At 47.1% G+C, this 22,486-nt stretch overlaps 1 protein-coding gene across 1 annotated transcript; it reads left to right on the top strand.

The window, feature by feature from the left end:
• Positions 1-2,706: 2,706 nt before the first annotated feature.
• Positions 2,707-22,346, top strand: LOC311220858 (very low-density lipoprotein receptor-like; the record flags this gene model as incomplete). The annotated part of the gene is given in 6 exon segments (XM_084304499.1): positions 2,707-2,729; positions 3,372-3,591; positions 4,876-5,835; positions 5,837-6,120; positions 21,696-21,803; positions 22,271-22,346. Coding segments are annotated over 6 exon segments (1,671 nt in total).
• Between the last annotated feature and the right edge of the window lie 140 nt (positions 22,347-22,486).

Raw genomic sequence — 22,486 nt, 5'->3', positions numbered from 1 at the left:
TCTGGAATGGGTGTGGATGGGGTGGGTGGGGTGGAAGCAAACAAACCCAAAGTGTATTCATTTCACTGTTTTTTTCAAAACTGAAATAAAGGGATGTAGTTGTAGCTGAACTTATTTATTTTATGGATTAGTTATGGGAGGAGTTCATGAACTGTAATTGTAACAGCTCTGTCTGAAACTGAAGCATTCAGACTAACTTGAAATAATGTTATTAGACTTTAATGCCAGAAGTGAAAAAAAGTGGAACAGCTTCACTTCCAGTAATTTCATTCTTCACTTTATTATTAATTTCAGAATATTGAAGTTGCCATTATCATAGCCATACTCCATCATAACATAAATAATATAACATGCTTATTACTAGTCCTGATCTGTTTGACCCCAAAGTCCTTGGAGATACGGGGTCTTAGAGCTAGAGTTTTTGTTTTTCTCTATCACACTGTTGTTGTTGGTCTGAACTATGGCTTACTTTCAAAAATTTAGTCTCAGCAAGGCCATGACAAGTCAATATACACAAGTAGTCTTTATATTTTTCTGCAATCAAGAAAAGATTTTCTTAGATCTGACTAGTAAAGTACTAGATCTTATTTCTAACAAGAAGACTGCATAAAAGGTGTATCAAAAGGTAGGCTCAGAAGTGGAAAATTCCAACATTAGTCATCAGGTGTCCACATGTAAACATAATTTTCTTTATAATTCTAAGTAGTCAGTGGTGATAATCATTTCTTGTGGCTCAAGACTGATTTGAAAAGTGGTGTAGTGGTTTAACCTGGCCAGCAGCTAAACACCACACAGCCGTTCGCTCACCCTCCCCCCTCCCCTGGCTAGCCACCCCTATATATTGTTTAGCATGACGTCAGATGGTATGGAATACCCCTTTGGCTAGTTTGGGTCACCTGTCCCAGGCGTGTCCCCTCCCAGCTCTTGCTGCACCCCCAGCCTGCCTGTTGGCAGGACAGAGCAAGAAGCAGAGATGTCCTTGGCTTGGTGTAAGCACTGCTCTGCAACAATTTAAAAGTTGTCCCTAGGGAGTGCGAGCAACCAGGAGCGCGGCGAACAGGACGGGCAAACGGCGTGGTGCGTTGAAGGGCGTGGCGCGGCAGTTTGCATGGCAGTTCGCGCGGGCAGGGCGAGCGGGGGGCCATCGTCGCTCTGTTGCAGCTGCCTCTCCCTTCGGTGCTTGTAACCTGCTTGCGTAGAACCTGACCATGGTATCAACCAGGCAGAAAACCGTGGCCTCCACATCTCGTGCGGCATCTCCAGCCACGGTCACCAGTGTGGCTACTCAGACGGAGGGCTCGGGGAAACACGCAGCCGTCCAGGTCCTGGGCTGCAGAGTGTGCCCCAGCCTTCTGTCGGTCTCTGACAGCAGTGGTGGGTATGCCTGTGGGAGGTGTGCCCAGGTTGAAGAACTGCTCAGCCAGGTAGCGGAGCTCCGGGAAGAGGTGAACAGGCTCAGGAGCATCAGGGAATCAGAGATGGAAATTGACTGGTGGAGGTGCACTCTACCCTCTCTGAGGCAGGCTCACGAGCCTGCCACAGCACAGGCGTCTCCTGTTATGCAGAAGACGGAGGTTCCCTCCTCCTGCCAGGCAGCGGAGACCTAGATCAAGGGGGGAATGGAGGCAGGTGCCTATTCGGGGTGGTAGGCGAGCCCTCTCTCTGCCCACCTCACCTTCTCATCTACCCTTAAATAATCGATATGAAGGACTAGAACAAGACAATCTGAATGACAAAGTAGATAAAAACCCGTCCCAGTTGGAGGGGGCGCCTAAGACAAGGCGACCTACACATCGCATTGCCACATCATCCTTCAAAAAAGAAAGAAGGGCTATTGTTATGGGGGGCTCCCTTCTGAAAGGGACAGAGGGACCGATATGCCGACCGGACCCAACCCGCAGAGAAGTCTGTTGCCTCCCTGGGGCTCGGGTGAGAGACTTTGCCAAGAAAGTCAAGCGCCTAGTACGGCCCACTGACTACTACCCGCTACTGGTCTTTCAGGCTGGTAGCGATGAAGTAGCAACGAGAAGTCTGAAGGCGATCAAAAGAGACTTTAGGGATTTGGGGCGACTACTTAGAGGATCAGAGGCGCAGGTTGTGTTTGCCTCTGTCCTTCCGATAGGGGGGATCGAAGCTGAAAGGCGTGCTGCTCACATAAACTCGTGGCTTCGAGACTGGTGTGACCGGCAGAACTTTGGGTTCTTTGATCACGGGAAGGTCTATGCTACACCGGGCCTGATGGCACCGGATGGGATGCGCCTCTCTCGGAGAGGGGTAAGGATCTTTGGTCAGGAGTTGGCAGGGCTGATAGATAGGGCTTTAAACTAGAGTCGAAGGGGGAAGGGGCTAAAACCAGGCACGCCGGTGAAGACCTAAGGGATGGTACGCTAGAATCAGAGGGGCTGTGTGCCAGTGAGGTCCTTCGGTCAGATCCACAAGGTGCTGAGTGTAAGGAGACGCACCTGAAGTGCTTCTACACGAACGCACGCAGTATGAGGAATAAAATGGATGAGCTAGAAGTCCTGGCCCAGTCCTGCAACTATGACATCATCGGCATAAGTGAAACCTGGTGGGATGAGTCCTGTGACTGGGGTGTTGCGATAGATGGTTACAGGCTCTTCAGGAGGGACAGGCAGGGTAGGCGAGGTGGTGGGGTGGCGATGTATGTGAAGCAGGGGCTGGACTGTGTGGAACTTCAGGTCGGCAATGGCAAAGTTGAAAGCCTCTGGGTAAAGATCAAGGGACGAACGAATAAAGAGGATGTCGTTGTGGGAGTCTATTATAGACCGCCTGGCCAGGATGATAGCGCCGATAAATTATTCTTTACAGAACTAAGAGAGGCCTCGAGATTAACTCCCCTTGTCCTTATGGGGGACTTCAACTTGCCAGACGTTAACTGGGAGTGCCACACGGCTGACACGAGCAAGTCCAGAACGTTCATGAAGCACCTAGATGATAACTTCTTGGTGCAGGTGTGTTGAGGGATTTCTTGAAACAGCAAAAATCCCATGGCTTGCTGTAGCTGAGCAAACCAAGCTACCAGGGCAACTATGAGAAGTTCCCATGACAGTGTTCCCACATCGCCCAATTGAGGAATTCAGGAAAATATTGTTACCAGTAGCTGGCCTCAAGGACAAGGTCTATGTGACTGCTAATCACAAGGGGGTTGTTTTCTTGCAGGTGGGGTTGTTTTCTTGTAGCTGTTTGTCTGAGTGCTTTTGACCAATAATCTTGTGTGAAACACTGTCCACCCCTGTTAAGTTCTCTATAAAAGTTAGGCTATTCGGGCAATAAAATGGAGCATGATCTGACTCTACTGGTGTCTGTCGTGCTTTCGGCCGTGCTTCCTGCAACATATGGCGCCCGAACAGGCTGAGACCTGAACAGGACCCGAACGGAACATCGCAGCTTCGCCGGGACAAACATCGCAGCGCAGCGGGACACCAGCGGCGCCGGCACATCCGAACGCAGGTAGACCAGGAGACCAGCGGCGCCGGGACCAGCGGCGCCGCGACCTCGCCGCGCCGTCGGGACTTCGGAGCGCCCATCCGACCGGCGCTTGAGCGGACCGGACACCGGCCCAGAAACACGGTACACAGGACTCACGGTGAGGCGTGGTATTCCCGCTGAGACACGCGGAAAACCGCGGGAAACGGAGTTGCGGCGGGACGTGGAATTTGCGGAGGGCCGCGGGAAACGGACTTGCGGCGGGACGTGGAATTTGCGGAGGGCCGCGGGAAACGGAGTTGCGGCGGGACGTGGAATTTGCGGAGGGCCGCGGGAATTAGAGTTGCGGCGGGACGTGGAATTTGCGGAGGGCCGCGGGAATTAGAGTTGCGGCGGGACGTGGAATTTGCGGAGGGCCGCGGGAAACGGAGTTGCGGCGGGACGTGGAATTTGCGGAGGGCCGCGGGAAACGGAGTTGCGGCGGGACGTGGAATTTGCGGAGGGCCGCGGGAATTAGAGTTGCGGCGGGACGTGGAATTTGCGGAGGGCCGCGGGAATTACAGTTGCGGCGGGACGTGGAATTTGCGGAGGGCCGCGGGAAACGGAGTTGCGGCGGGACGTGGAATTTGCGGAGGGCCGCGGGAAACGGAGTTGCGGCGGGACGTGGAATTTGCGGAGGGCCGCGGGAATTAGAGTTGCGGCGGGACGTGGAATTTGCGGAGGGCCGCGGGAATTAGAGTTGCGGCGGGACGTGGAATTTGCGGAGGGCCGCGGGAAACGGAGTTGCGGCGGGACGTGGAATTTGCGGAGGGCCGCGGGAAACGGAGTTGCGGCGGGACGTGGAATTTGCGGAGGGCCGCGGGAAATTGACGTGATCACACTGCGGCGCAGGCCGTCCGGAGTCGAGTTGCTACGGGAGACCAGAGGCGTCAGTGGACAACGGCAGCCGACCCTCACCGTGTGGCGAGTCGGCACAGAGCAGAGGGGCGGAGATCAGGACCCTGCAGCCTGTCTGACGTAACCATGGAGACAGCGGCAGCAGCGGCTGTGCTGCTTCTCTCTGGCATTCTTTTTATAAGAAGTTATCTTGCAATGCAAAAAAAGACTATTCATCCCCAGATCGGTGTTATAACTATGTTTCTGGATAAGATTCCGTGGGGTTGCCACATTCTACAGATTACTAGTGACAATTTAGCTCTATTGCGGGGCAGGAGTGCAGAGACGCAGATTACACTGCCAAATGACCACCGGCAGGCTCGTTCACAAACAGCTTCTAGGGTTGCAGCTGGCACGGCCTGCAGCCGTATAGCAGACGTTACACTCTCTTTCCTAACTAGTAATCATGTGTCTCATCCATTTGTGGTGAATGGTCAGTGGCAAAAAGAAAAGGGGGAGAGTAAGGGGCGACAAAGACGGAAACGGTGCCAGGAGGATGCCACTGACACTAACAGCACGGGTAATAGGAGTAGTATAAGTGACACAGGTGCAGGGCGGCGGTGGGTGCTGCCGCGCTGCGGGGCACTCTGCCTGCTGCTCGCCCTCGCCTGCCTGTGCACTGCTGCCGACGGTGCTAGAGCAAAATGTGAAGATTGCTCAGATGGCAGTGATGAGAGTGCTTGTGTGAAGATGTGTGCTGAATCTGACTTTGTGTGCAACAGTGGTCAGTGTGTGCCAAATAGATGGCAGTGTGATGGGGATCCGGACTGTGAAAATGGGTCTGATGAGAGTGCTGAGCTGTGTCATATGAGAGCATGCCGGGTAAATGAAATCAGCTGTGGTCCTCAGTCAACCCAGTGTATCCCAGTGTCCTGGAAATGTGATGGTGAAAAGGATTGTGACAGTGGAGAAGATGAAGAGAATTGTGGCATTGTGACTTGTAGTGCAGCAGAATTCACATGCAGTAGTGGGCAATGTATCTCCAAAAGCTTTGTCTGCAATGTTCAAGATGACTGCAGTGATGGTAGCGATGAGTTGGAGTGTGCACCTCCTACCTGTGGTGTTCATGAGTTTCAGTGCAAGAGTTCTACCTGCATCCCTATCAGCTGGGTGTGTGATGATGATGCTGACTGCTCCAACCACTCGGATGAATCTTTGGAGCAGTGTGGCCGCCAGCCTGCACCTCCAGTGAAGTGTGCTACGAGTGAGGTGCAGTGCAGCTCAGGTGAATGTATCCACAAGAAGTGGCGATGTGATGGAGATCCTGATTGCAAGGATGGAAGTGATGAAATTAACTGCCCTTCTCGGACCTGCAGGCCAGACCAGTTCAGATGTGAAGATGGGAACTGTGTCCATGGGAGTAGGCAGTGCAGTGGTGTGAGAGACTGTCTGTATGGCACTGATGAAGCAAACTGTAACAATGTTATTCAGTGCTCTGGATCTGGCAAATTCAAAGTGCAGAAGTGGAGAATGCATAGATATCAATAAAGTGTGTAACCAGCAGAGAGACTGCAAGGACTGGGGTGATGAGCCCCTGGAGGAATGCATCATAAATGAGTGTGACTGTCCAGCTGGGTTTGAGTTTATAGACAAGAGAAACTGTGGAGACATTGATGAATGTCAAAACCTTGGTATCTGTAGTCAAATGTGTATCAACCTGAAAGGTGGCTACAAAAGTGAATGTAGCCGTGGATATCAGATGATTCCTGCTACAGGAACCTGGAAAAGGCCATACTGGTACAAAGACACAAATAACACCTGTGATTACAATGACACTGCTAAGCAGGGTTTAGGGGTTTATAGCATGGAGACAAGGGGTAACAACTACAGTGTTTGGAACAATTGTACAGCTTTGGCCTTACCTCCTGATGTGCTTCTGAATTGTGGGGATGGCCTGGCAGGGTATCCCTGCAAATGCTATCAGATGTCCATGTTACATAGATAAACTCATTGTATTTGCTCCTAGCTTGTTACAGTTGCGTGAGATCACCAGACATAAATGGACATTGCTTGCATTGGATTGCAATGATAATGTTGAATTGTGTGGGGTTGCAGCTAGAGCGGCATTAGCAATTTCAGTGCCTGGAGTGGCATCTGCGGCCACACGTAACAACTTAGAAAAATTGGTATGCTGGGCCGAGAGGCAAGCCTATGCCACGACAGAGATACTTGAGGAGATGTTACCAGATCAAAATAGTCTGCGACATCTGCTTTTACAGGATCAAGCTGCTATTGACATCTTGCTTTTGGCTCAAAGGAATGGGTGTGAGGACTTTAAGGGAATGTACTGTTTAAACCTTTCTGATCATAATGAGTCAATTCACAAATCCATTACTTTCCTGAAAGAGCACATGAGAAAGATTCAATATGGTATCAATCCTTTCAATCAATGGTTCACTGACTTGTTTGAAACAAAGTGTAGATGGTTGCTGGGTTTAATCACAAGGGGATTAAGGATTTGGTTTATGGTGGTGGTAATCATCGTTGTGTGTTGTAAGTATAGCTAAAAAGTTACTTGTAAAACTGCTGTGTCAGGCTTGGTTTGCTCAAAAGAAGAAGGGGGAATTGTTGAGGGATTTCTTGAAACAGCAAAAATCCCATGGCTTGCTGTAGCTGAGCAAACCAAGCTACCAGGGCAACTATGAGAAGTTCCCATGACAGTGTTCCCACATCGCCCAATTGAGGAATTCAGGAAAATATTGTTACCAGTAGCTGGCCTCAAGGACAAGGTCTATGTGACTGCTAATCACAAGGGGGTTGTTTTCTTGCAGGTGGGGTTGTTTTCTTGTAGCTGTTTGTCTGAGTGCTTTTGACCAATAATCTTGTGTGAAACACTGTCCACCCCTGTTAAGTTCTCTATAAAAGTTAGGCTATTCGGGCAATAAAATGGAGCATGATCTGACTCTACTGGTGTCTGTCGTGCTTTCGGCCGTGCTTCCTGCAACACAGGTGCTAACGGAGCCAACTAGGAAAGGTGCCCTCCTAGACCTGTTGCTAGAAAACAGAGAGGGTCTGGTGGGAGATGTGGTGATTGGTGGCCGCCTTGGTCATAGCGACCATGAAGTGGTTGAGTTCAAAATTTACGCTGACAGAAGGAAAAGTGCCACCAAAACCTCATCCCTAGATATGGGGAAAGCGGACTTCAGGCTGCTCAGGGAACTAGTCAGCAAGGTCCCCTGGGAAACTGCTCTTGAAGGCCTCGATGTCCACCAGCGCTGGTCATTCTTTAAGCGATGCCTCCTAGAAGCACAAGATCAGGCAATTCCTAAATACCGCAAGTCAGGCAGGCGGGGCAGGAGGCCGGTGTGGCTGACCAGGAACATTCTAATGAAGATTAGGCGGAAACAGAGAGTGTTTCGCTACTGGAAGGAGGGCCAGGTGTCATGGAAAGAATACAGGGATGCTGTTCGTGTTTGTAGGGAGAAAGTTCCTGCGGCCAAAGCACACCTAGAGTTGAAGCTGGCTGCGTCTGTGAGAGAAAATAAAAAGGTTTTTTTTAGATATGTGAATGGAAAAAGGAGAACTAAAGAATACATAGGGCCGCTCCTTGATAGGGAAGGTCTCCTCACAGACAATGACATAGGCAAAGCAGAGACGCTTAACGCCTTCTTTGCCTCTGTCTTCAATGCCGATGATGGGCTTCGGGACCCAGGGTGCCCTGAGCTGGAGGACCGGGACGGTGGGGATGACAAACTCCCAACCGACCCTGAACGTGTGCGGGATTTGCTACTCCACCTGGATCCCTACAAGTCCATGGGTCCGGATGGGATTCATCCCCGGGTGCTGAAAGAGCTGGCGGACGTCATCGCGGAACCTCTCTCAATTATTTTTCAACGATCCTGGGAATTTGGAGAGGTCCCGGTAGACTGGAAGCTGGCAAATGTTGTGCCGATTTTCAAGAAGGGTCAGAAAGAAGACCCTAGCAATTACAGGCCTGTCAGTCTCACGTCAGTGCCTGGTAAAATCATGGAGAAGATGGTTCTCGAACTTATTGAGGCGCACCTGGGGGACAAAGCAGTCATTGGTCCCAGCCAGCATGGGTTTGTGAAGGGTAGGTCCTGCCTAACTAACCTGATTTCCTTTTATGATAAGATCACCTGTATGGTGGACCAAGGGAAACCAGCTGATGTGATTTTTTTGGACTTCAGCAAGGCTTTTGACACGGTTTCCCGTAGGATCCTACTGGACAAAATGTCCACCATACAGCTAAATAAAAACATCATACGATGGGTGAGCAATTGGCTAACGGGCAGGGCCCAAAGGGTTATGGTAAATGGGGCTGCGTCAGGCTGGCGGGCGGTCACCAGTGGGGTCCCTCAAGGCTCCATTTTAGGGCTGGTACTTTTCAATATTTTTATAAACGATCTGGATGTAGGAATAGAGGGTATTTTGAGCAAGTTTGCTGATGACACCAAACTTGGAGGAGTTGTGGACTCGAATGAGGGTGGAAAGGCCTTGCAGAGGGATCTGGATAGGTTGGAGAGCTGGGCGATCACCAACCGCATGAAGTTCAATAAGAGCAAGTGCCGGGTCCTGCACCTGGGACGGGGAAACCCTGGCTTCACGTACAGACTGGGCGATGAGACGCTGGAGAGCAGCCTAGAAGAGAGGGATCTGGGGGTCGTGGTAGACAGCAAGTTGAATATGAGCCAGCAGTGTGCCCTGGCAGCCAGGAGGGCCAACCGTGTCCTGGGGTGCATCAAGCACGGCATCGCTAGTAGGTCAAGGGAGGTGATTGTCCCGCTCTACTCTGCGCTGGTGCGGCCTCACCTCAAGTACTGTGTGCAGTTCTGGGCACCACAGTATAAAAAGGACATGAAACTGTTGGAGAGTGTCCAGAGGAGGGCTACGAAGATGGTGAAAGGCCTGGAGGGGAAGACGTACGAAGAACGGCTGAGGTCACTGGGCCTGTTCAGCCTGGAGAAGAGGAGGCTGAGGGGAGACCTCATCACAGTCTACAACTTCCTCGTAAGGGGGTGTCGAGAGGCAGGAGACCTTTTCTCCATTAACACCAGTGACAGGACCCACGGGAATGGGGTTAAGCTGAGGCAGGGGAAATTTAGGCTTGACATCAGGAGGGGGTTCTTCACAGAGAGGGTGGTTGCACACTGGAACAGGCTCCCCAGGGAAGTAGTCACTGCACCGAGCCTGTCTGAATTTAAGAAGAGATTGGACTGTGCACTTAGTCACATGGTCTGAACTTTTGGGTAGACCTGTGCGGTGTCAAGAGTTGGACTTGATGATCCTTAAGGGTCCCTTCCAACTCAGGATATTCTATGATTCTATGATAATTAAAACATCGGGGTGTTATCAGCACTCTTCTCATCCTAAGCCAAAACATAGCATTCTACCAGCTACTAGGAAGAAAATTAACTCTGTCCTAACTGAAACCAGGACAAGTGGATAGATAAAACACTTGTAATTGCTTCAAGTTAGGTGAACAAAAAAGAAAATGTAATCTCCTATGCCTAAATGAGAAATTATAATTTATAGTCTACAATCAATACGCCCACGCTCTGTGACCCTACTATAATGATGTGCTCCAAACAATTTCCATAGATGTCTATTTCTGTTACCACCAAAGCTAGAAGTGGAATTATCTCCCATTTGTTGCTTTTTCCATTTCATGCCATACCCATGGGAAAAGAGGAAATATCTTAAGCATGATAAGGTATTACAAAATGAAATATCTCCTTCTGTAACCAAATTACTTGGAAAGTCTCCAAGCAGGCATTCTGCTGCCTAGGCAGTCCAGCACATATGCAAAGGCAAAGACACAAGGTGAAGAGGAAGAAGTAAAGACTAGTACAGGGGTCTTGTAATAATCTTTTGCCATTGTCTCTGGGCTTATGTCTCCCTGCCTGGGTCAAAATATTCTGTGTCCTCTTCCTCCCTCAAAGTGAAAGAAAATTAAAAGGTAGCCAACTTTTCCAAACAATGGTTTTATCACAGTTTTGTTTGAAGATGACAGGTGTCATACCATCTGCACTTTAAGCTGGAAAAATCTTTGAACTCATCCTCTTCACTTGGCAGTTTTTCAAATTTGCAATCACCTGAAACACAGAAATAATCTGTCAACAAAAAGCATCAGAAAGGTTGGAGAGTGCCCTGAGTTATAATTCCAGAAAAGAGAGAGGACAGCTGTTCTTATAGCTATTATCCAAAGAAATGTTGTCAGACACCTGAGGCTAGAGGGCACCAATGCAGACCCCACCCTACAGTGTTCACTTTGAAGAACACTGTGGAAAGGATTCCTTTGAGAGTTGAAATCTTGCATCTCTTACAGCTGTTTCAAGCTCAGAGGTTTGTTGTGTGATTGACTTCTTATGACCTCCATCCATTACCAAGTTGCCTCAGAGTAAAGATGCCTCAGAGTTAAGAGCTGATTTCTTAAAAATGTATATCAAACAGCTTACATATATATCAGTTTATATATATAATTTATTGTCGTGGTTTAACCCGGCTGGCAGCTAAATACCACGCAGCCGTTCGCTCACCCTCCCCCCTCCCTCTCTGGGACGGGGGAGAGAAATGGAAAGTGAAGCCCGTGAGTTGAGATAAAGACAGTTTAATAAGACAGGAAAATAATAATAACAAAATAATAATAACAATAATAACAATAATGTTACAATTATGATAATAGGAAAGTAATAATAATATGTACAAACAAGTGATGCACAATGCAATTGCTCACCACCCGCTGACCGATGCCCAGCCTAACCCCGAGCAGTCCGGCCCCCTCCCCCCGGCTAGCCACCCCTATATATTGTTTAGCATGACGTCAGATGGTATGGAATACCCCTTTGGCTAGTTTGGGTCACCTGTCCTGGGTCTGTCCCCTCCCAGCTCTTACTGCACCCCCAGCCTGCCTGTTGGCAGGACAGAGCAAAAGGCTGAGATGTCCTTGGCTTGGTATAAGCACTGCTCTGCAACAATTAAAACATCGGGGTGTTATCAGCACTCTTCTCATCCTAAGCCAAAACACAGCATTCCACCAGCTACTAGGAAGAAAATTAATTCTGTTCTAACTAAAACCAGGACATCTATCCACCCCTTATTCCATACCATTTATGTCATGCTCAGGTTTTTCCATACATTCTAATTAGTCACCTACAGTAGTCATAGTAGTGATAACATACAGTATTATATGGTAATTAACATGGTACAATTCAGTTCATGGGCTATTCTCACCCAGTATTAAATCTCCTTGAGGTACACACCGGACCTCTCCGTTCTTTTGCATCACCCACCAAGTGTATCCAGGTCCCTGAGCGAAAACAATTCCACGAATAGGTTTGCCTTTTCCTGAGGCAGGAGTAGCCCAGACTGTTTTACCCAGCATATTTCTTACATGCACTACAGGAACTTTATCCCCATCTACAGTACGTAACAGGTTTGATTGGGCAGGTCCAGCTCGGTTGGCAGATCCCCTAGTATTGACTAACCAGGTGGCCTTCGCCAAATGCGTATCCCAATTTTTGAATGTCCCAGCGCCCATTGCTTTCAATGTAGTCTTTAACAGTCCATTGTATCGTTCAACTTTCCCGGAGGCTGGTGCATGATAGGGGATGTGATACACCCACTCAATACCATGTTCTTTGGCCCAAGTGTCTATAAGGTTGTTTCGGAAATGAGTTCCATTGTCTGACTCTATTCTTTCTGGGGTACCATGTCGCCATAGGACTTGCTTTTCAAGGCCCAGGATAGTGTTCCGGGCGGTGGCATGAGGCACAGGATATGTTTCCAGCCATCCGGTGGTTGCTTCTACCATTGTAAGTACGTGGCGCTTGCCATTGCGAGTTTGAGGGAGTGTGATGTAATCAATCTGCCAGGCCTCTCCATATTTATATTTCAGCCATCGTCCTCCATACCAAAGAGGCTTTGACCGTTTGGCTTGCTTGATTGCAGCACATGTTTCATAGTCATGAATAACCTGTGCTATAGCGTCCATGGTCAGGTCCACCCCTCGATCACGAGCCCATCTATATGTTGCATCTCTACCTTGATGGCCTGAGGTGTCATGGGCCCATCGGGCTATAAATAATTCACCTTTATGCTGCCAATCCAGGTCCACCTGAGCTACTTCAATCTTAGCAGCCTGATCCACCTGCTGGTTGTTCTGATGTTCTTCAGTAGCCCGATTCTTGGGCACATGAGCATCTACGTGACGTACTTTCACAGCCAGGTTCTCTACCCGAGCAGCAATGTCTTGCCACAAAGCAGCAGCCCAGATAGGTTTGCCTCTACGCTGCCAGTTGTTTTGCTTCCATTGCTGTAACCATCCCCACAGGGCATTTGCTACCATCCATGAATCGGTGTAGAGATAGAGAACTGGCCATTTTTCTCGTTCAGCAATGTCTAAAGCCAGCTGAATGGCCTTCACTTCTGCAAACTGACTCGATTCACCTTCTCCCTCAGCAGCTTCTGCAACTCGTCGTGTAGGGCTCCATACAGCAGCCTTCCATCTCCGATGCTTTCCCACAATACGACAGGACCCATCAGTGAACAGGGCATATTTCTTTTCATTCTCTGGTAACTGGTTGTACAGTGGGGCTTCTTCAGCACGACCCACCTCCTCCTCGGGTGATATCCCAAAGTATTTGCCTTCTGGCCAGTCCATAATCACTTCCAATATTCCTGGGCGACTGGGGTTTCCTATTCGAGCCCGCTGAGTAATCAGTGCAACCCACTTGCTCCACGTAGCATCAGTTGCATGATGCGTAGAAGAAACCCTTCCCTTGAACATCCAGCCTAGTACTGGCAATCGGGGTGCTAGGAGGAGCTGCGCTTCAGTACCGACCACCTCCGAAGCAGATCGAACTCCTTCATATGCTGCCAATATCTCCTTTTCAGTTGGAGTATAGCGGGCCTCAGATCCTCTGTATCCCCGACTCCAAAACCCCAGGGGTCGACCTCGAGTTTCCCCAGGTTCTTTCTGCCAGAGGCTCCAGGTGTGGCCGTTCTCCCCGGCTGCAGTGTAGAGCACATTCTTTACATCTGGTCCTGTTCGAACTGGCCCAAGGGCTACTGCATGGACTATTTCCTGCTTGATTTGTTCAAAGGCTTGTCGTTGCTCAGGGCCCCATTCAAACTCATTCTTCTTACGGGTTACTTGGTAGAGCGGGTTTACAGTCAGACTGTAATTTGGGATGTGCATTCTCCAAAACCCCACAACACCTAGGAAAGTCTGTGTTTCTTTTTTGTTAGTTGGTGGAGACATAGCTGTTATTTTGTTGATCACATCCATTGGGATTTGACGACGTCCATCTTGCCATTTTATTCCTAAAAACTGGATCTCTCGTGCAGGTCCTTTGACTTTATTTTGTTTTATGGCAAAACCGGCTTTCAGAAGGATTTGGACTATTTTCTTCCCTTTCTCAAAAACTTCCTCTGCTGTGTCACCCCACACAATAATGTCATCGATGTACTGCAGGTGTTCAGGAGCTTCCCCCTGCTCTAGTGCAGACTGGATCAGCCCATGGCAAATGGTAGGGCTGTGTTTCCACCCCTGGGGCAGTCGATTCCAAGTATATTGGACTCCCCTCCAAGTGAAAGCAAACTGTGGCCTGCACTCTGCTGCTAGAGGGATGGAGAAAAATGCATTAGCGATATCAATTGTGGCGTACCACTTGGCTGCCTTCGATTCAAGTTCGTACTGAAGTTCCAGCATGTCTGGCACTGCAGCACTCAGTGGTGGCGTCACTTCGTTCAGGCCACGGTAGTCCACTGTTAGTCTCCACTCGCCATTAGACTTTCGCACTGGCCATATGGGACTATTGAAAGGTGAATGAGTCTTGCTGATCACTCCTTGGCTCTCCAATTGACGAATTAGCTTATGGATGGGAATCAGGGAGTCTCGGTTAGTGCGATATTGCCGCCGGTGCACAGCTGTGGTAGCGATTGGCACTTGTTGTTCTTCGACCCTCAGCAACCCCACAACAGAGGGGTCCTCTGAGAGACCAGGCAAGGTAGATAATTGTTTGATGCCTTCTGTCTCTAAGGCAGCTATACCAAAAGCCCACCGGAACCCTTTTGGGTCCTTGCAATATCCTCTTCTAAGATAGTCTATGCCAAGGATACATGGAGCATCTGGGCCAGTCACAATGCGGTGCTTTTCCCACTCATTCCCAGTCAGACTCACTTCAGCCTCCAATACAGTCAACTGCTGAGATCCTCCTGTCACTCCACAAATATAGATGGGCTCTGGTCCTTTATAGCTCGATGGCATTATAGTACATTGTGCACCGGTGTCTACTAAAGCCTTATACTTCTGTGCGTCTGACGTGCCAGGCCATCGAATCCACACAGTCCAATAAACTCGATTGTCCCTTTCCTCCCCCTGGCTGGAGGCAGGGCTCCCCTAATCCTGGTCAGAATCTTCTTCATTTCTGTGTTTGAAGGACTGTCTGCTGGAAGTTGGAGCAGCAAACTTTTCAGAGAACCCCTTTTTCCTGATTGTTTTCTTTTGCAACTCACGTACCCGTGCCTCTAGGGTCGCGGTAGATTTTCCATCCCATTTTCTCATGTCCTCTCCATGGTCTCGTAAGTAAAACCACAGGGTGGCACGGGGTGAGTACCCACCATATCGTCTTCCTTGTGTGGATGAACGCCTACCCCTGATAGCTGAGACACTGCTCTGTACAGGTATGGAGGAGAATAATCTCTCTTCAAGTTGGTGAACCTTTTCAGAAAGTTTCTCCACAGTGTTCTCTTTTGGTCGGTGGACACTGGTTGGTTCAGGTGGGGAGGATGATAGATTCTCTTCAAGTTGGTGAACCTTTTCAGAAAGTTTCTCCACAGCTGAGACGCAGGCCTGTAAGGAAGAAGAGAGACTTTCTTCGTACTGCCGGAGTTGTTTAGCCACTTCATCCACTGTGGGTTCCTCATCCTCTTTCCAGGCCATTATTGCCAATGAGCTGGCATATGATGATGGTGCACTCCGTACAAACTTCCGCCACATGGGTCGTGTACACCTGACTTCATCTGGATCTTTGGATGTTTGTCTGAGGTCTGGATCCTCATAAATCACTTCCCGTACGGCTAATTCCCTCAGGTACTGGATTCCCTTCTCCATAGTGGTCCACTTGCCTGGTAGACATAAAAGTTCTTCCTTGAAGGGATACCTTTCCCTCACAGCTGAGAGGAGACGCCTCCAGAGGCTGTGAGATTGTGCTCCATCTGCAATTGCTTTGTCAATGCCTGCGTCTCTAGCAAGGGATCCCAGTCGCTTGGCTTCCCTGCCGTTTAATTCCACACAATTGGCTCCAGAGTCCCAGCATCGGAGCAGCCAGGTGACAAGCTGCTCACCTATACAGCGACCAAAATCTTTTCGCACATCTCGTAACTCACGCTCGTTTAGGCTTCGGGTAGTTACTGTTGATTTTTCAGCATCCTCATCTTCCTCCTCCTGAACCCTTGATGGCCCAGCGTCGTCGTCGTCTCCGTCGTCTCTATACCTAGATTTGGCAGAAGACTCTCTGCGTTCTAAACGACCAGAATCTCTATACCATTTTTTCACCTTCTCTACAGGGGCAGCTTGCACTGCTACTGCTCGTTTCTCTGACCTTGTTACAGGGTCTGCCACAGAGGTTGGAATACCCTCTGCAGGGTCGACTTGCACTGCAAGAGCTCGTTTCTCTGACCTTGTTACAGGGTCTGCCACAGAGGTTGGAATACCCTCTGCAGGGTCAACTTGCACTGCTACAGCTCGTTTCTCTGACCCCGTTACAGGGTCTGCCACAGGGGTTGGAATACCCTCTGCAGGGTCAACTTGCACTGCTACAGCTCTTTTCTCTGACCCAGCCACAGGAGCTGGAGCGGCTGCGGGAGCTGGAGCAGCTGCAGGAACCGGAGCTGGAGTGGCTGCAGGAACTGGAGTTGGAGCAGTTGCAGGAGCTGGAACTGGAGCGGCTGCAGGAGCTGGGACTGGAGCGGCTGCAGGAGCTGGGACTGGAGCGGCTGCAGGAGCTGGGACTGGAGCGGCTGCAGGAGCTGGGATTGGAGCATCTGCAGAAGCTGGGACTGGAGCGGCTGCAGAGTCCACCGTAGGGGTCACAGTGGCCGTTGGATCTGTCACAGGGCTTGGAGTGGCCGCAGGGTCTGTCACTAAGTTGATAGCAGTATCAATGGCAGCTCGATAGGCATGAGCCAGGCCCCAGCATGTTACAATGATTTGTGTTACTTTGGAACTGCCAGAATCATGACACCTTTTTCTCAAGCATTCTGCCAGTTTTTGAGGATTTTGCAGTTGTTCAGGGGTGAATTTCCAAAACACTGGGGGTGCCAACTGCTCTAGATGCCTGCCCATATCCTCCCATACTCCCTGCCACCCACAACTATACTGCCTCCGGGCAGATCTCCGGATGAGCTTCCTAAGTAGTTGTTTAACTTTGAGCAGAACCTGAAGTGCATTCAGGAGGCAGAACAACAAGACTATGCTGGTCTGAGTATCCCAAGGATATTCAATATCTTGGAGAGCTATTGTAGCAAGCTCGGAGGGTAAGAGGGTGGTGAAGGAGGAAGGCATAGTGATCCAGGAGGATACAGGGGTGGTGAAGGAGAAAGGGAGAGTAATCAAGTAAGAAAAAATATCTTCCCCTTTCCCCTCCACAGATTGACTCCCTAATGGAAAAAAACAATAGGTATAATTGCTAATAGTTTCCAAGATACAGTTTCCAAAATACAGAGTCGACGATGTTACTGAGTACAAATACCAAGTTAGAGTCATGACCAGATATCTCATCGTCTCATAAGCCATTGCTACAACACTCAGTACCATAATGATCTGAAACCAGGGCCCGGAGAGGATAAACAACATGACAGAGAGCAAATACGGAAAATAATGTACTATAATACTCAATTTGGAAAACAGGCGCAGCAGAGTTGAGATTAAAGCAATCAGCATTATGACAAATGACTATTAAGCAGGTCTAATACACCAATTTTAGTTTAACACACTGTGGTCAGATCTGCCATTATCTCAACCTTTCGAGCCCCACGTTGGGCGCCAAAAAGGCTGTCGTGGTTTAACCCGGCTGGCAGCTAAATACCACGCAGCCGTTCGCTCACCCTCCCCCCTCCCTCTCTGGGACGGGGGAGAGAAATGGAAAGTGAAGCCCGTGAGTTGAGATAAAGACAGTTTAATAAGACAGGAAAATAATAATAACAAAATAATAATAACAATAATAACAATAATGTTACAATTATGATAATAGGAAAGTAATAATAATATGTACAAACAAGTGATGCACAATGCAATTGCTCACCACCCGCTGACCGATGCCCAGCCTAACCCCGAGCAGTCCGGCCCCCTCCCCCCGGCTAGCCACCCCTATATATTGTTTAGCATGACGTCAGATGGTATGGAATACCCCTTTGGCTAGTTTGGGTCACCTGTCCTGGGTCTGTCCCCTCCCAGCTCTTACTGCACCCCCAGCCTGCCTGTTGGCAGGACAGAGCAAAAGGCTGAGATGTCCTTGGCTTGGTATAAGCACTGCTCTGCAACAATTAAAACATCGGGGTGTTATCAGCACTCTTCTCATCCTAAGCCAAAACACAGCATTCCACCAGCTACTAGGAAGAAAATTAATTCTGTTCTAACTAAAACCAGGACATCTATAATTTAAATAATTTAATTATGTGTATATATATATATATAAAATACCTATCACCATGTTGATAATCACTCTTTGGAAACAGTCTGATTGTAGAGGTAAGAACAAGAGTTGGTTGGCTTTTTAGTACCTCATACATGTATGTGTATTTGTGTGTGTATTTATCTGGATGAGCTATGCAAGAGTTAGTTATTGCAGGATTATTTTCTTTGTCAAATGTTTTGCAAATAAAACTGGCTTGATAAATTTCCTATGAACTTCACCAAGTGGACTTTTTCCAGTGGACTTTGGTACTTCAGTTGTGAAAGACATAAATGAGCCTGAAATCAAACACTGTTAAATTATTATCATTCCTGAAGTAGCATGTTATTTTTACCATTTACCATGTTGAACCAGTGTAGTTATCACCAGTAGCTGTTTCCATCAGTGATAGCCTGGCTTTATGCACTTTATTCTTTGAGAAGATAAAGAAACTTACACAAATAAGTACACCAAAATTATTGTTCATCCTCCTTTTTCCTATTTCATATTTTCCATTAAAATGGTCAGAGAAAGTGTCTGTTTGTGGATAAATCATCATATCATATAAATAAATAGAAGACATGGTTTAATAAAAAATATTCTGTCTTACTGTAAAATATGTCAATAATCTTTATGTCAGACTATTCCTAAAGCAATATATACCTAAGCAGAGTGACAGCAACAACAGTTGGGAAGTAGACTGTGAGCAGTAGGATGCATTGTTTAGTTATTACCTGAATTAGTAACAAAATGCAGTGAAAGCATATGTCAATATGATAACATTATTCCAAACAAATTGTTTGGTTTAGAGTTTAATTAAGTGTCAATCTGTATCTTTGGAAAGATTTTGAGATCCAAAGAGCATTGTATAGTTAAGAATATAAGAAAAAAAAATATTTAACCTCTGTATAACTGTTAATCTATAAAAATGCTTTATGGAGCTCATTTGCATTGTTTTATGTGGAAATATAAAAGATCTTGAAAAACAACAACAAATGCTTGATCTTATTGTGGTAGTGAGGTACTATCTGATAGTGAGAAAAAGTAGAGAGGTCTATAGAACTTTTAACCTATTTGATAATGTGAATCAGTTCGTTGGTTCTTTGTGCTTGTTTAGCTCAAAAAAGGTATTACAGACATATACAAATTTTTATGGTGTATTACTGCTCTGGTATAAGTTGTTTTTAAGCCAGTGGAGCTGAGGGATCTAGAAAGCTGCCTCTTTAATTCCTCTCATCTAATTCAGTAGCAAAATGTAAGAACACTTATGCCCTCAGACTTCTTGTTTTGGAAACAGTAACTCTTCAGACACCTTCTGTCAGGAGATAACTCCTGAAACTTAAATGAAACTGAGATGTTCAATTTATTTCAAGAGTTGACTAATAAATCCTTCATGTATCATATATTGTTGCAGTTTACTGTGCAAGAACTTGATCCCCCTCACTATCTTTCAGTTTGTTCTTAATGAAAGCCTTCTGAAATCCTTTACAAAACCATTAATGTTTTTAATATTGCTCCCTTTCATTTTACACACTGTTATAATCTTCAATGCCACTGTTGATTTTCACAGAGCTCTCAGAAAAAAGAAAATGTCACTGAATCTTGAAACCTGCTAGCAAGTTTTGTTAACTTAGATTATCTGTGTTTCAGGCACTGAACAAGAGTTGTCCTCTATTAATCTGTGGCTTGGAAACCTTTCTGCTTAAGAAGGAATAAATTTACAGCAATTCTGCATCCAAGTTTTACTACAGTCAGAATTTTAAGAGAATATGTTAATATGCAAAGCTGCATGACTTTGAAAAGAGAATCTGTTAAACTCCTGAACATTCCCAAGACACAATCCCAAGATACAATTTCTGGAAGGCTACCTAATCAAGAATTTAAGCCACAGTAACCACCTCTCCTTAACCTTACAGCACCTGGCAGTAGCAGATGTTTTCAGGAGCTTATTGAAGGAACAATAAAAAGGCTCTTTTGAAAACCTCTGTTTTCTTTCAGTGGCTTAACTGCTTGCAGATGTATGTACTGAATCAAAATCTTTAACTTACAACTGAAAATGAAAACTCCAGAGAGCATTGTAATTGGATCTTCCTGTTTCCCCAAGGCATCCTAGAACCTTGGCAATTCCTAATTTATTATTTTTTAAATTCCTAATTTATTATTTTTATTATTTTATATATTATATTATATTATTATTTATTATTTTTATATTATTTATTATTATTTATTTATTATTTATTATTATTTATATTATTTATTATTTATTATATTATTTATTATTTTATATATTATATTATATTTATATAATATATTATATTATATTTATTTTTTATTTTATAATTTATATAAATTCCTAATTTATTATTTTTTTAATGTATTTTTCTTTTCTCCTTTCGCCATGCCCTTAACTTTCAAAATACTATACATGGTAGTTCTTGTCTGTTAATGCTGGAAGGTTACAAAAATTTTAAAAATAAATAAGTTAAAAGAAAGAGACTTAAAACTCACAAGTATATTAAAACCATCTTGTTGTCTGAAGCCTACCAGAGACAAACATACTGATCCCACTGACTAGAGAAAGGAGGAAGAGGAAGAAAAATCTGCCTTAGCTGTATGTCTAAGGCAGAGAACTTACAAGTGGGAGCCTAGGTCCGTATTGGTAACAAATGTTCAAATCAGCACGAAACTGCTGCTTGTGATATTAATCCCTAAGAATATTTCAGGACTGGTCAGGTAAGTTCTAGTACTGTTGAAGGATTTTTGAAACAGCAAAGATCCCATGACTTGCTGCAGCTGAGCAAACCAAGCTACCAGGACGACTATGAGAAGTTCCCATGACAGTGTTCCCACATCGCCCAATTGAGGAATTTAGAAAAATATTGTTGCCAGCAGCTGGCTTCAAGGACAAGGTCTATGTGACTGCTAATCACAAGGGGGTTGTTTTCTTGCAGGTGGGGTTGTTTTCTTGCAGTTGTTTGTCTGAGTGCTTTTGACCAATAATCTTGTGTGAGACACTATCCGCCCCTCTTAAGTTTGCTATAAAAGTTAGGCTATTCGGGTAATAAAAGAGAGCATGATCTGACCATACTAGTGTCTGTCGTGTTTTCGGCCGTTCTTCCTGCAACATATGGCGCCTTAACAGGCTGAGACCCGCAGATGCTGAGAGACCTGACAGACGCTGAGAGACACTGAGAGACCTGACAGACGCTGAGAGACGCAGAGAGCCTAGGAACAGAGACATGGTTATACGCGGGACGCTGAGAGAATCGGAACACAGACCCGTACAGACGTGATGAGACGCAGAGACAGAGGAATCGCGGTGAGACGCGGAGCAGAATCACGGTGAGACGCGGAAAAGTGAAGTATCGCGGTGAGACGTGGAGCAGAATCGCGGTGAGACGCGGGACATCCGGAGCCGAGTTGCTACGGGAGATCGGAGACGTCCGTGGAAACGGCAGACAACCGCCACCGTGTGGCGAGTTCGCACATAGCAGAGGGATGGAGATCACGACCCTGTGGCTCCTCTGACGTAACCACGGAGGAGGAAGCAGCTATCCAGCTTCTCTCTAGTATTCTCTCTAAGACAGTTGTATCTTGCAAGGTAAAAAAAAAGATCAAATCTTTGGTGCACTGGGCTCAGAAGTAGGGTTTTCTGAAGGAAATCCCTCTAATGTTTAGCCCAGATGAGTGGCAGCACGTAGCAGATCGCTTATGGGATAAAGCCATCTCAAGTGGACAGCTAGATAAAGATGTAAGTGGGACGTGGCAGACAGTGATTGATGCGCTGTGCGGTATGAAAACTGAACAGCAGCTCGCTATGGTGACGCAAGATTTCTCAGTACCATCTGGGACTGACAGAACGCCGAGTACAAAACCTGAGACCTCAGGAAAGTGGCTGGCACGATCTTTTTCATCGGTTCCTGCACCCACCCCGGTTCAGGGTATGACCTCTCCAATAAAGCAATCAGCGGCAGAAATAACTGAGGGACTATCGGAGCAGAGTGCTGATGGGGAGTGGGGGCTGCCCTCCCCACCCCCCGCGCAGGAAAATCTTGATGCAGCTGCGCTGCCGGCATCTGCGCCACTGCCAGGCAGCAATAAATCCACTCGGGATGCTTCGCCAATGAGAGGTGCAGCAGCAGGTTGCGAAAATCGACCTTCAATGGAGGAGCTGTTCCAAGAACTGCTAGAGAAATTGGAGAACTTAAAAATTACAGATTCGGAGGAGCTTCCACTCTCGTCTGCCCCCCCAGAGCCGACTCCCTTATTATCCGTCGCTACAACACCATCGGCACCAAGGAGGGACAAGTGCTCCAACATCATACGTGATGCTTTCATAGAAGGGCATAGGCATGCTACATCCTTGGCCTGCCCTATTATTATCGACCCTGTGCAAGGCACCAGATTGTGGCAGCCACATGACTGCAAGCTTCTACAACAAGCTTGAAAAATGGTTATGGACTATGGTT

The sequence above is a fragment of the Netta rufina genome, assembly GCF_964035555.1.
Source record: "Netta rufina genome assembly, chromosome: W".
NCBI classification, from domain to species: Eukaryota; Metazoa; Chordata; class Aves; order Anseriformes; family Anatidae; genus Netta; species Netta rufina.
This window is presented reverse-complemented; position numbering and strand designations above follow the sequence as displayed.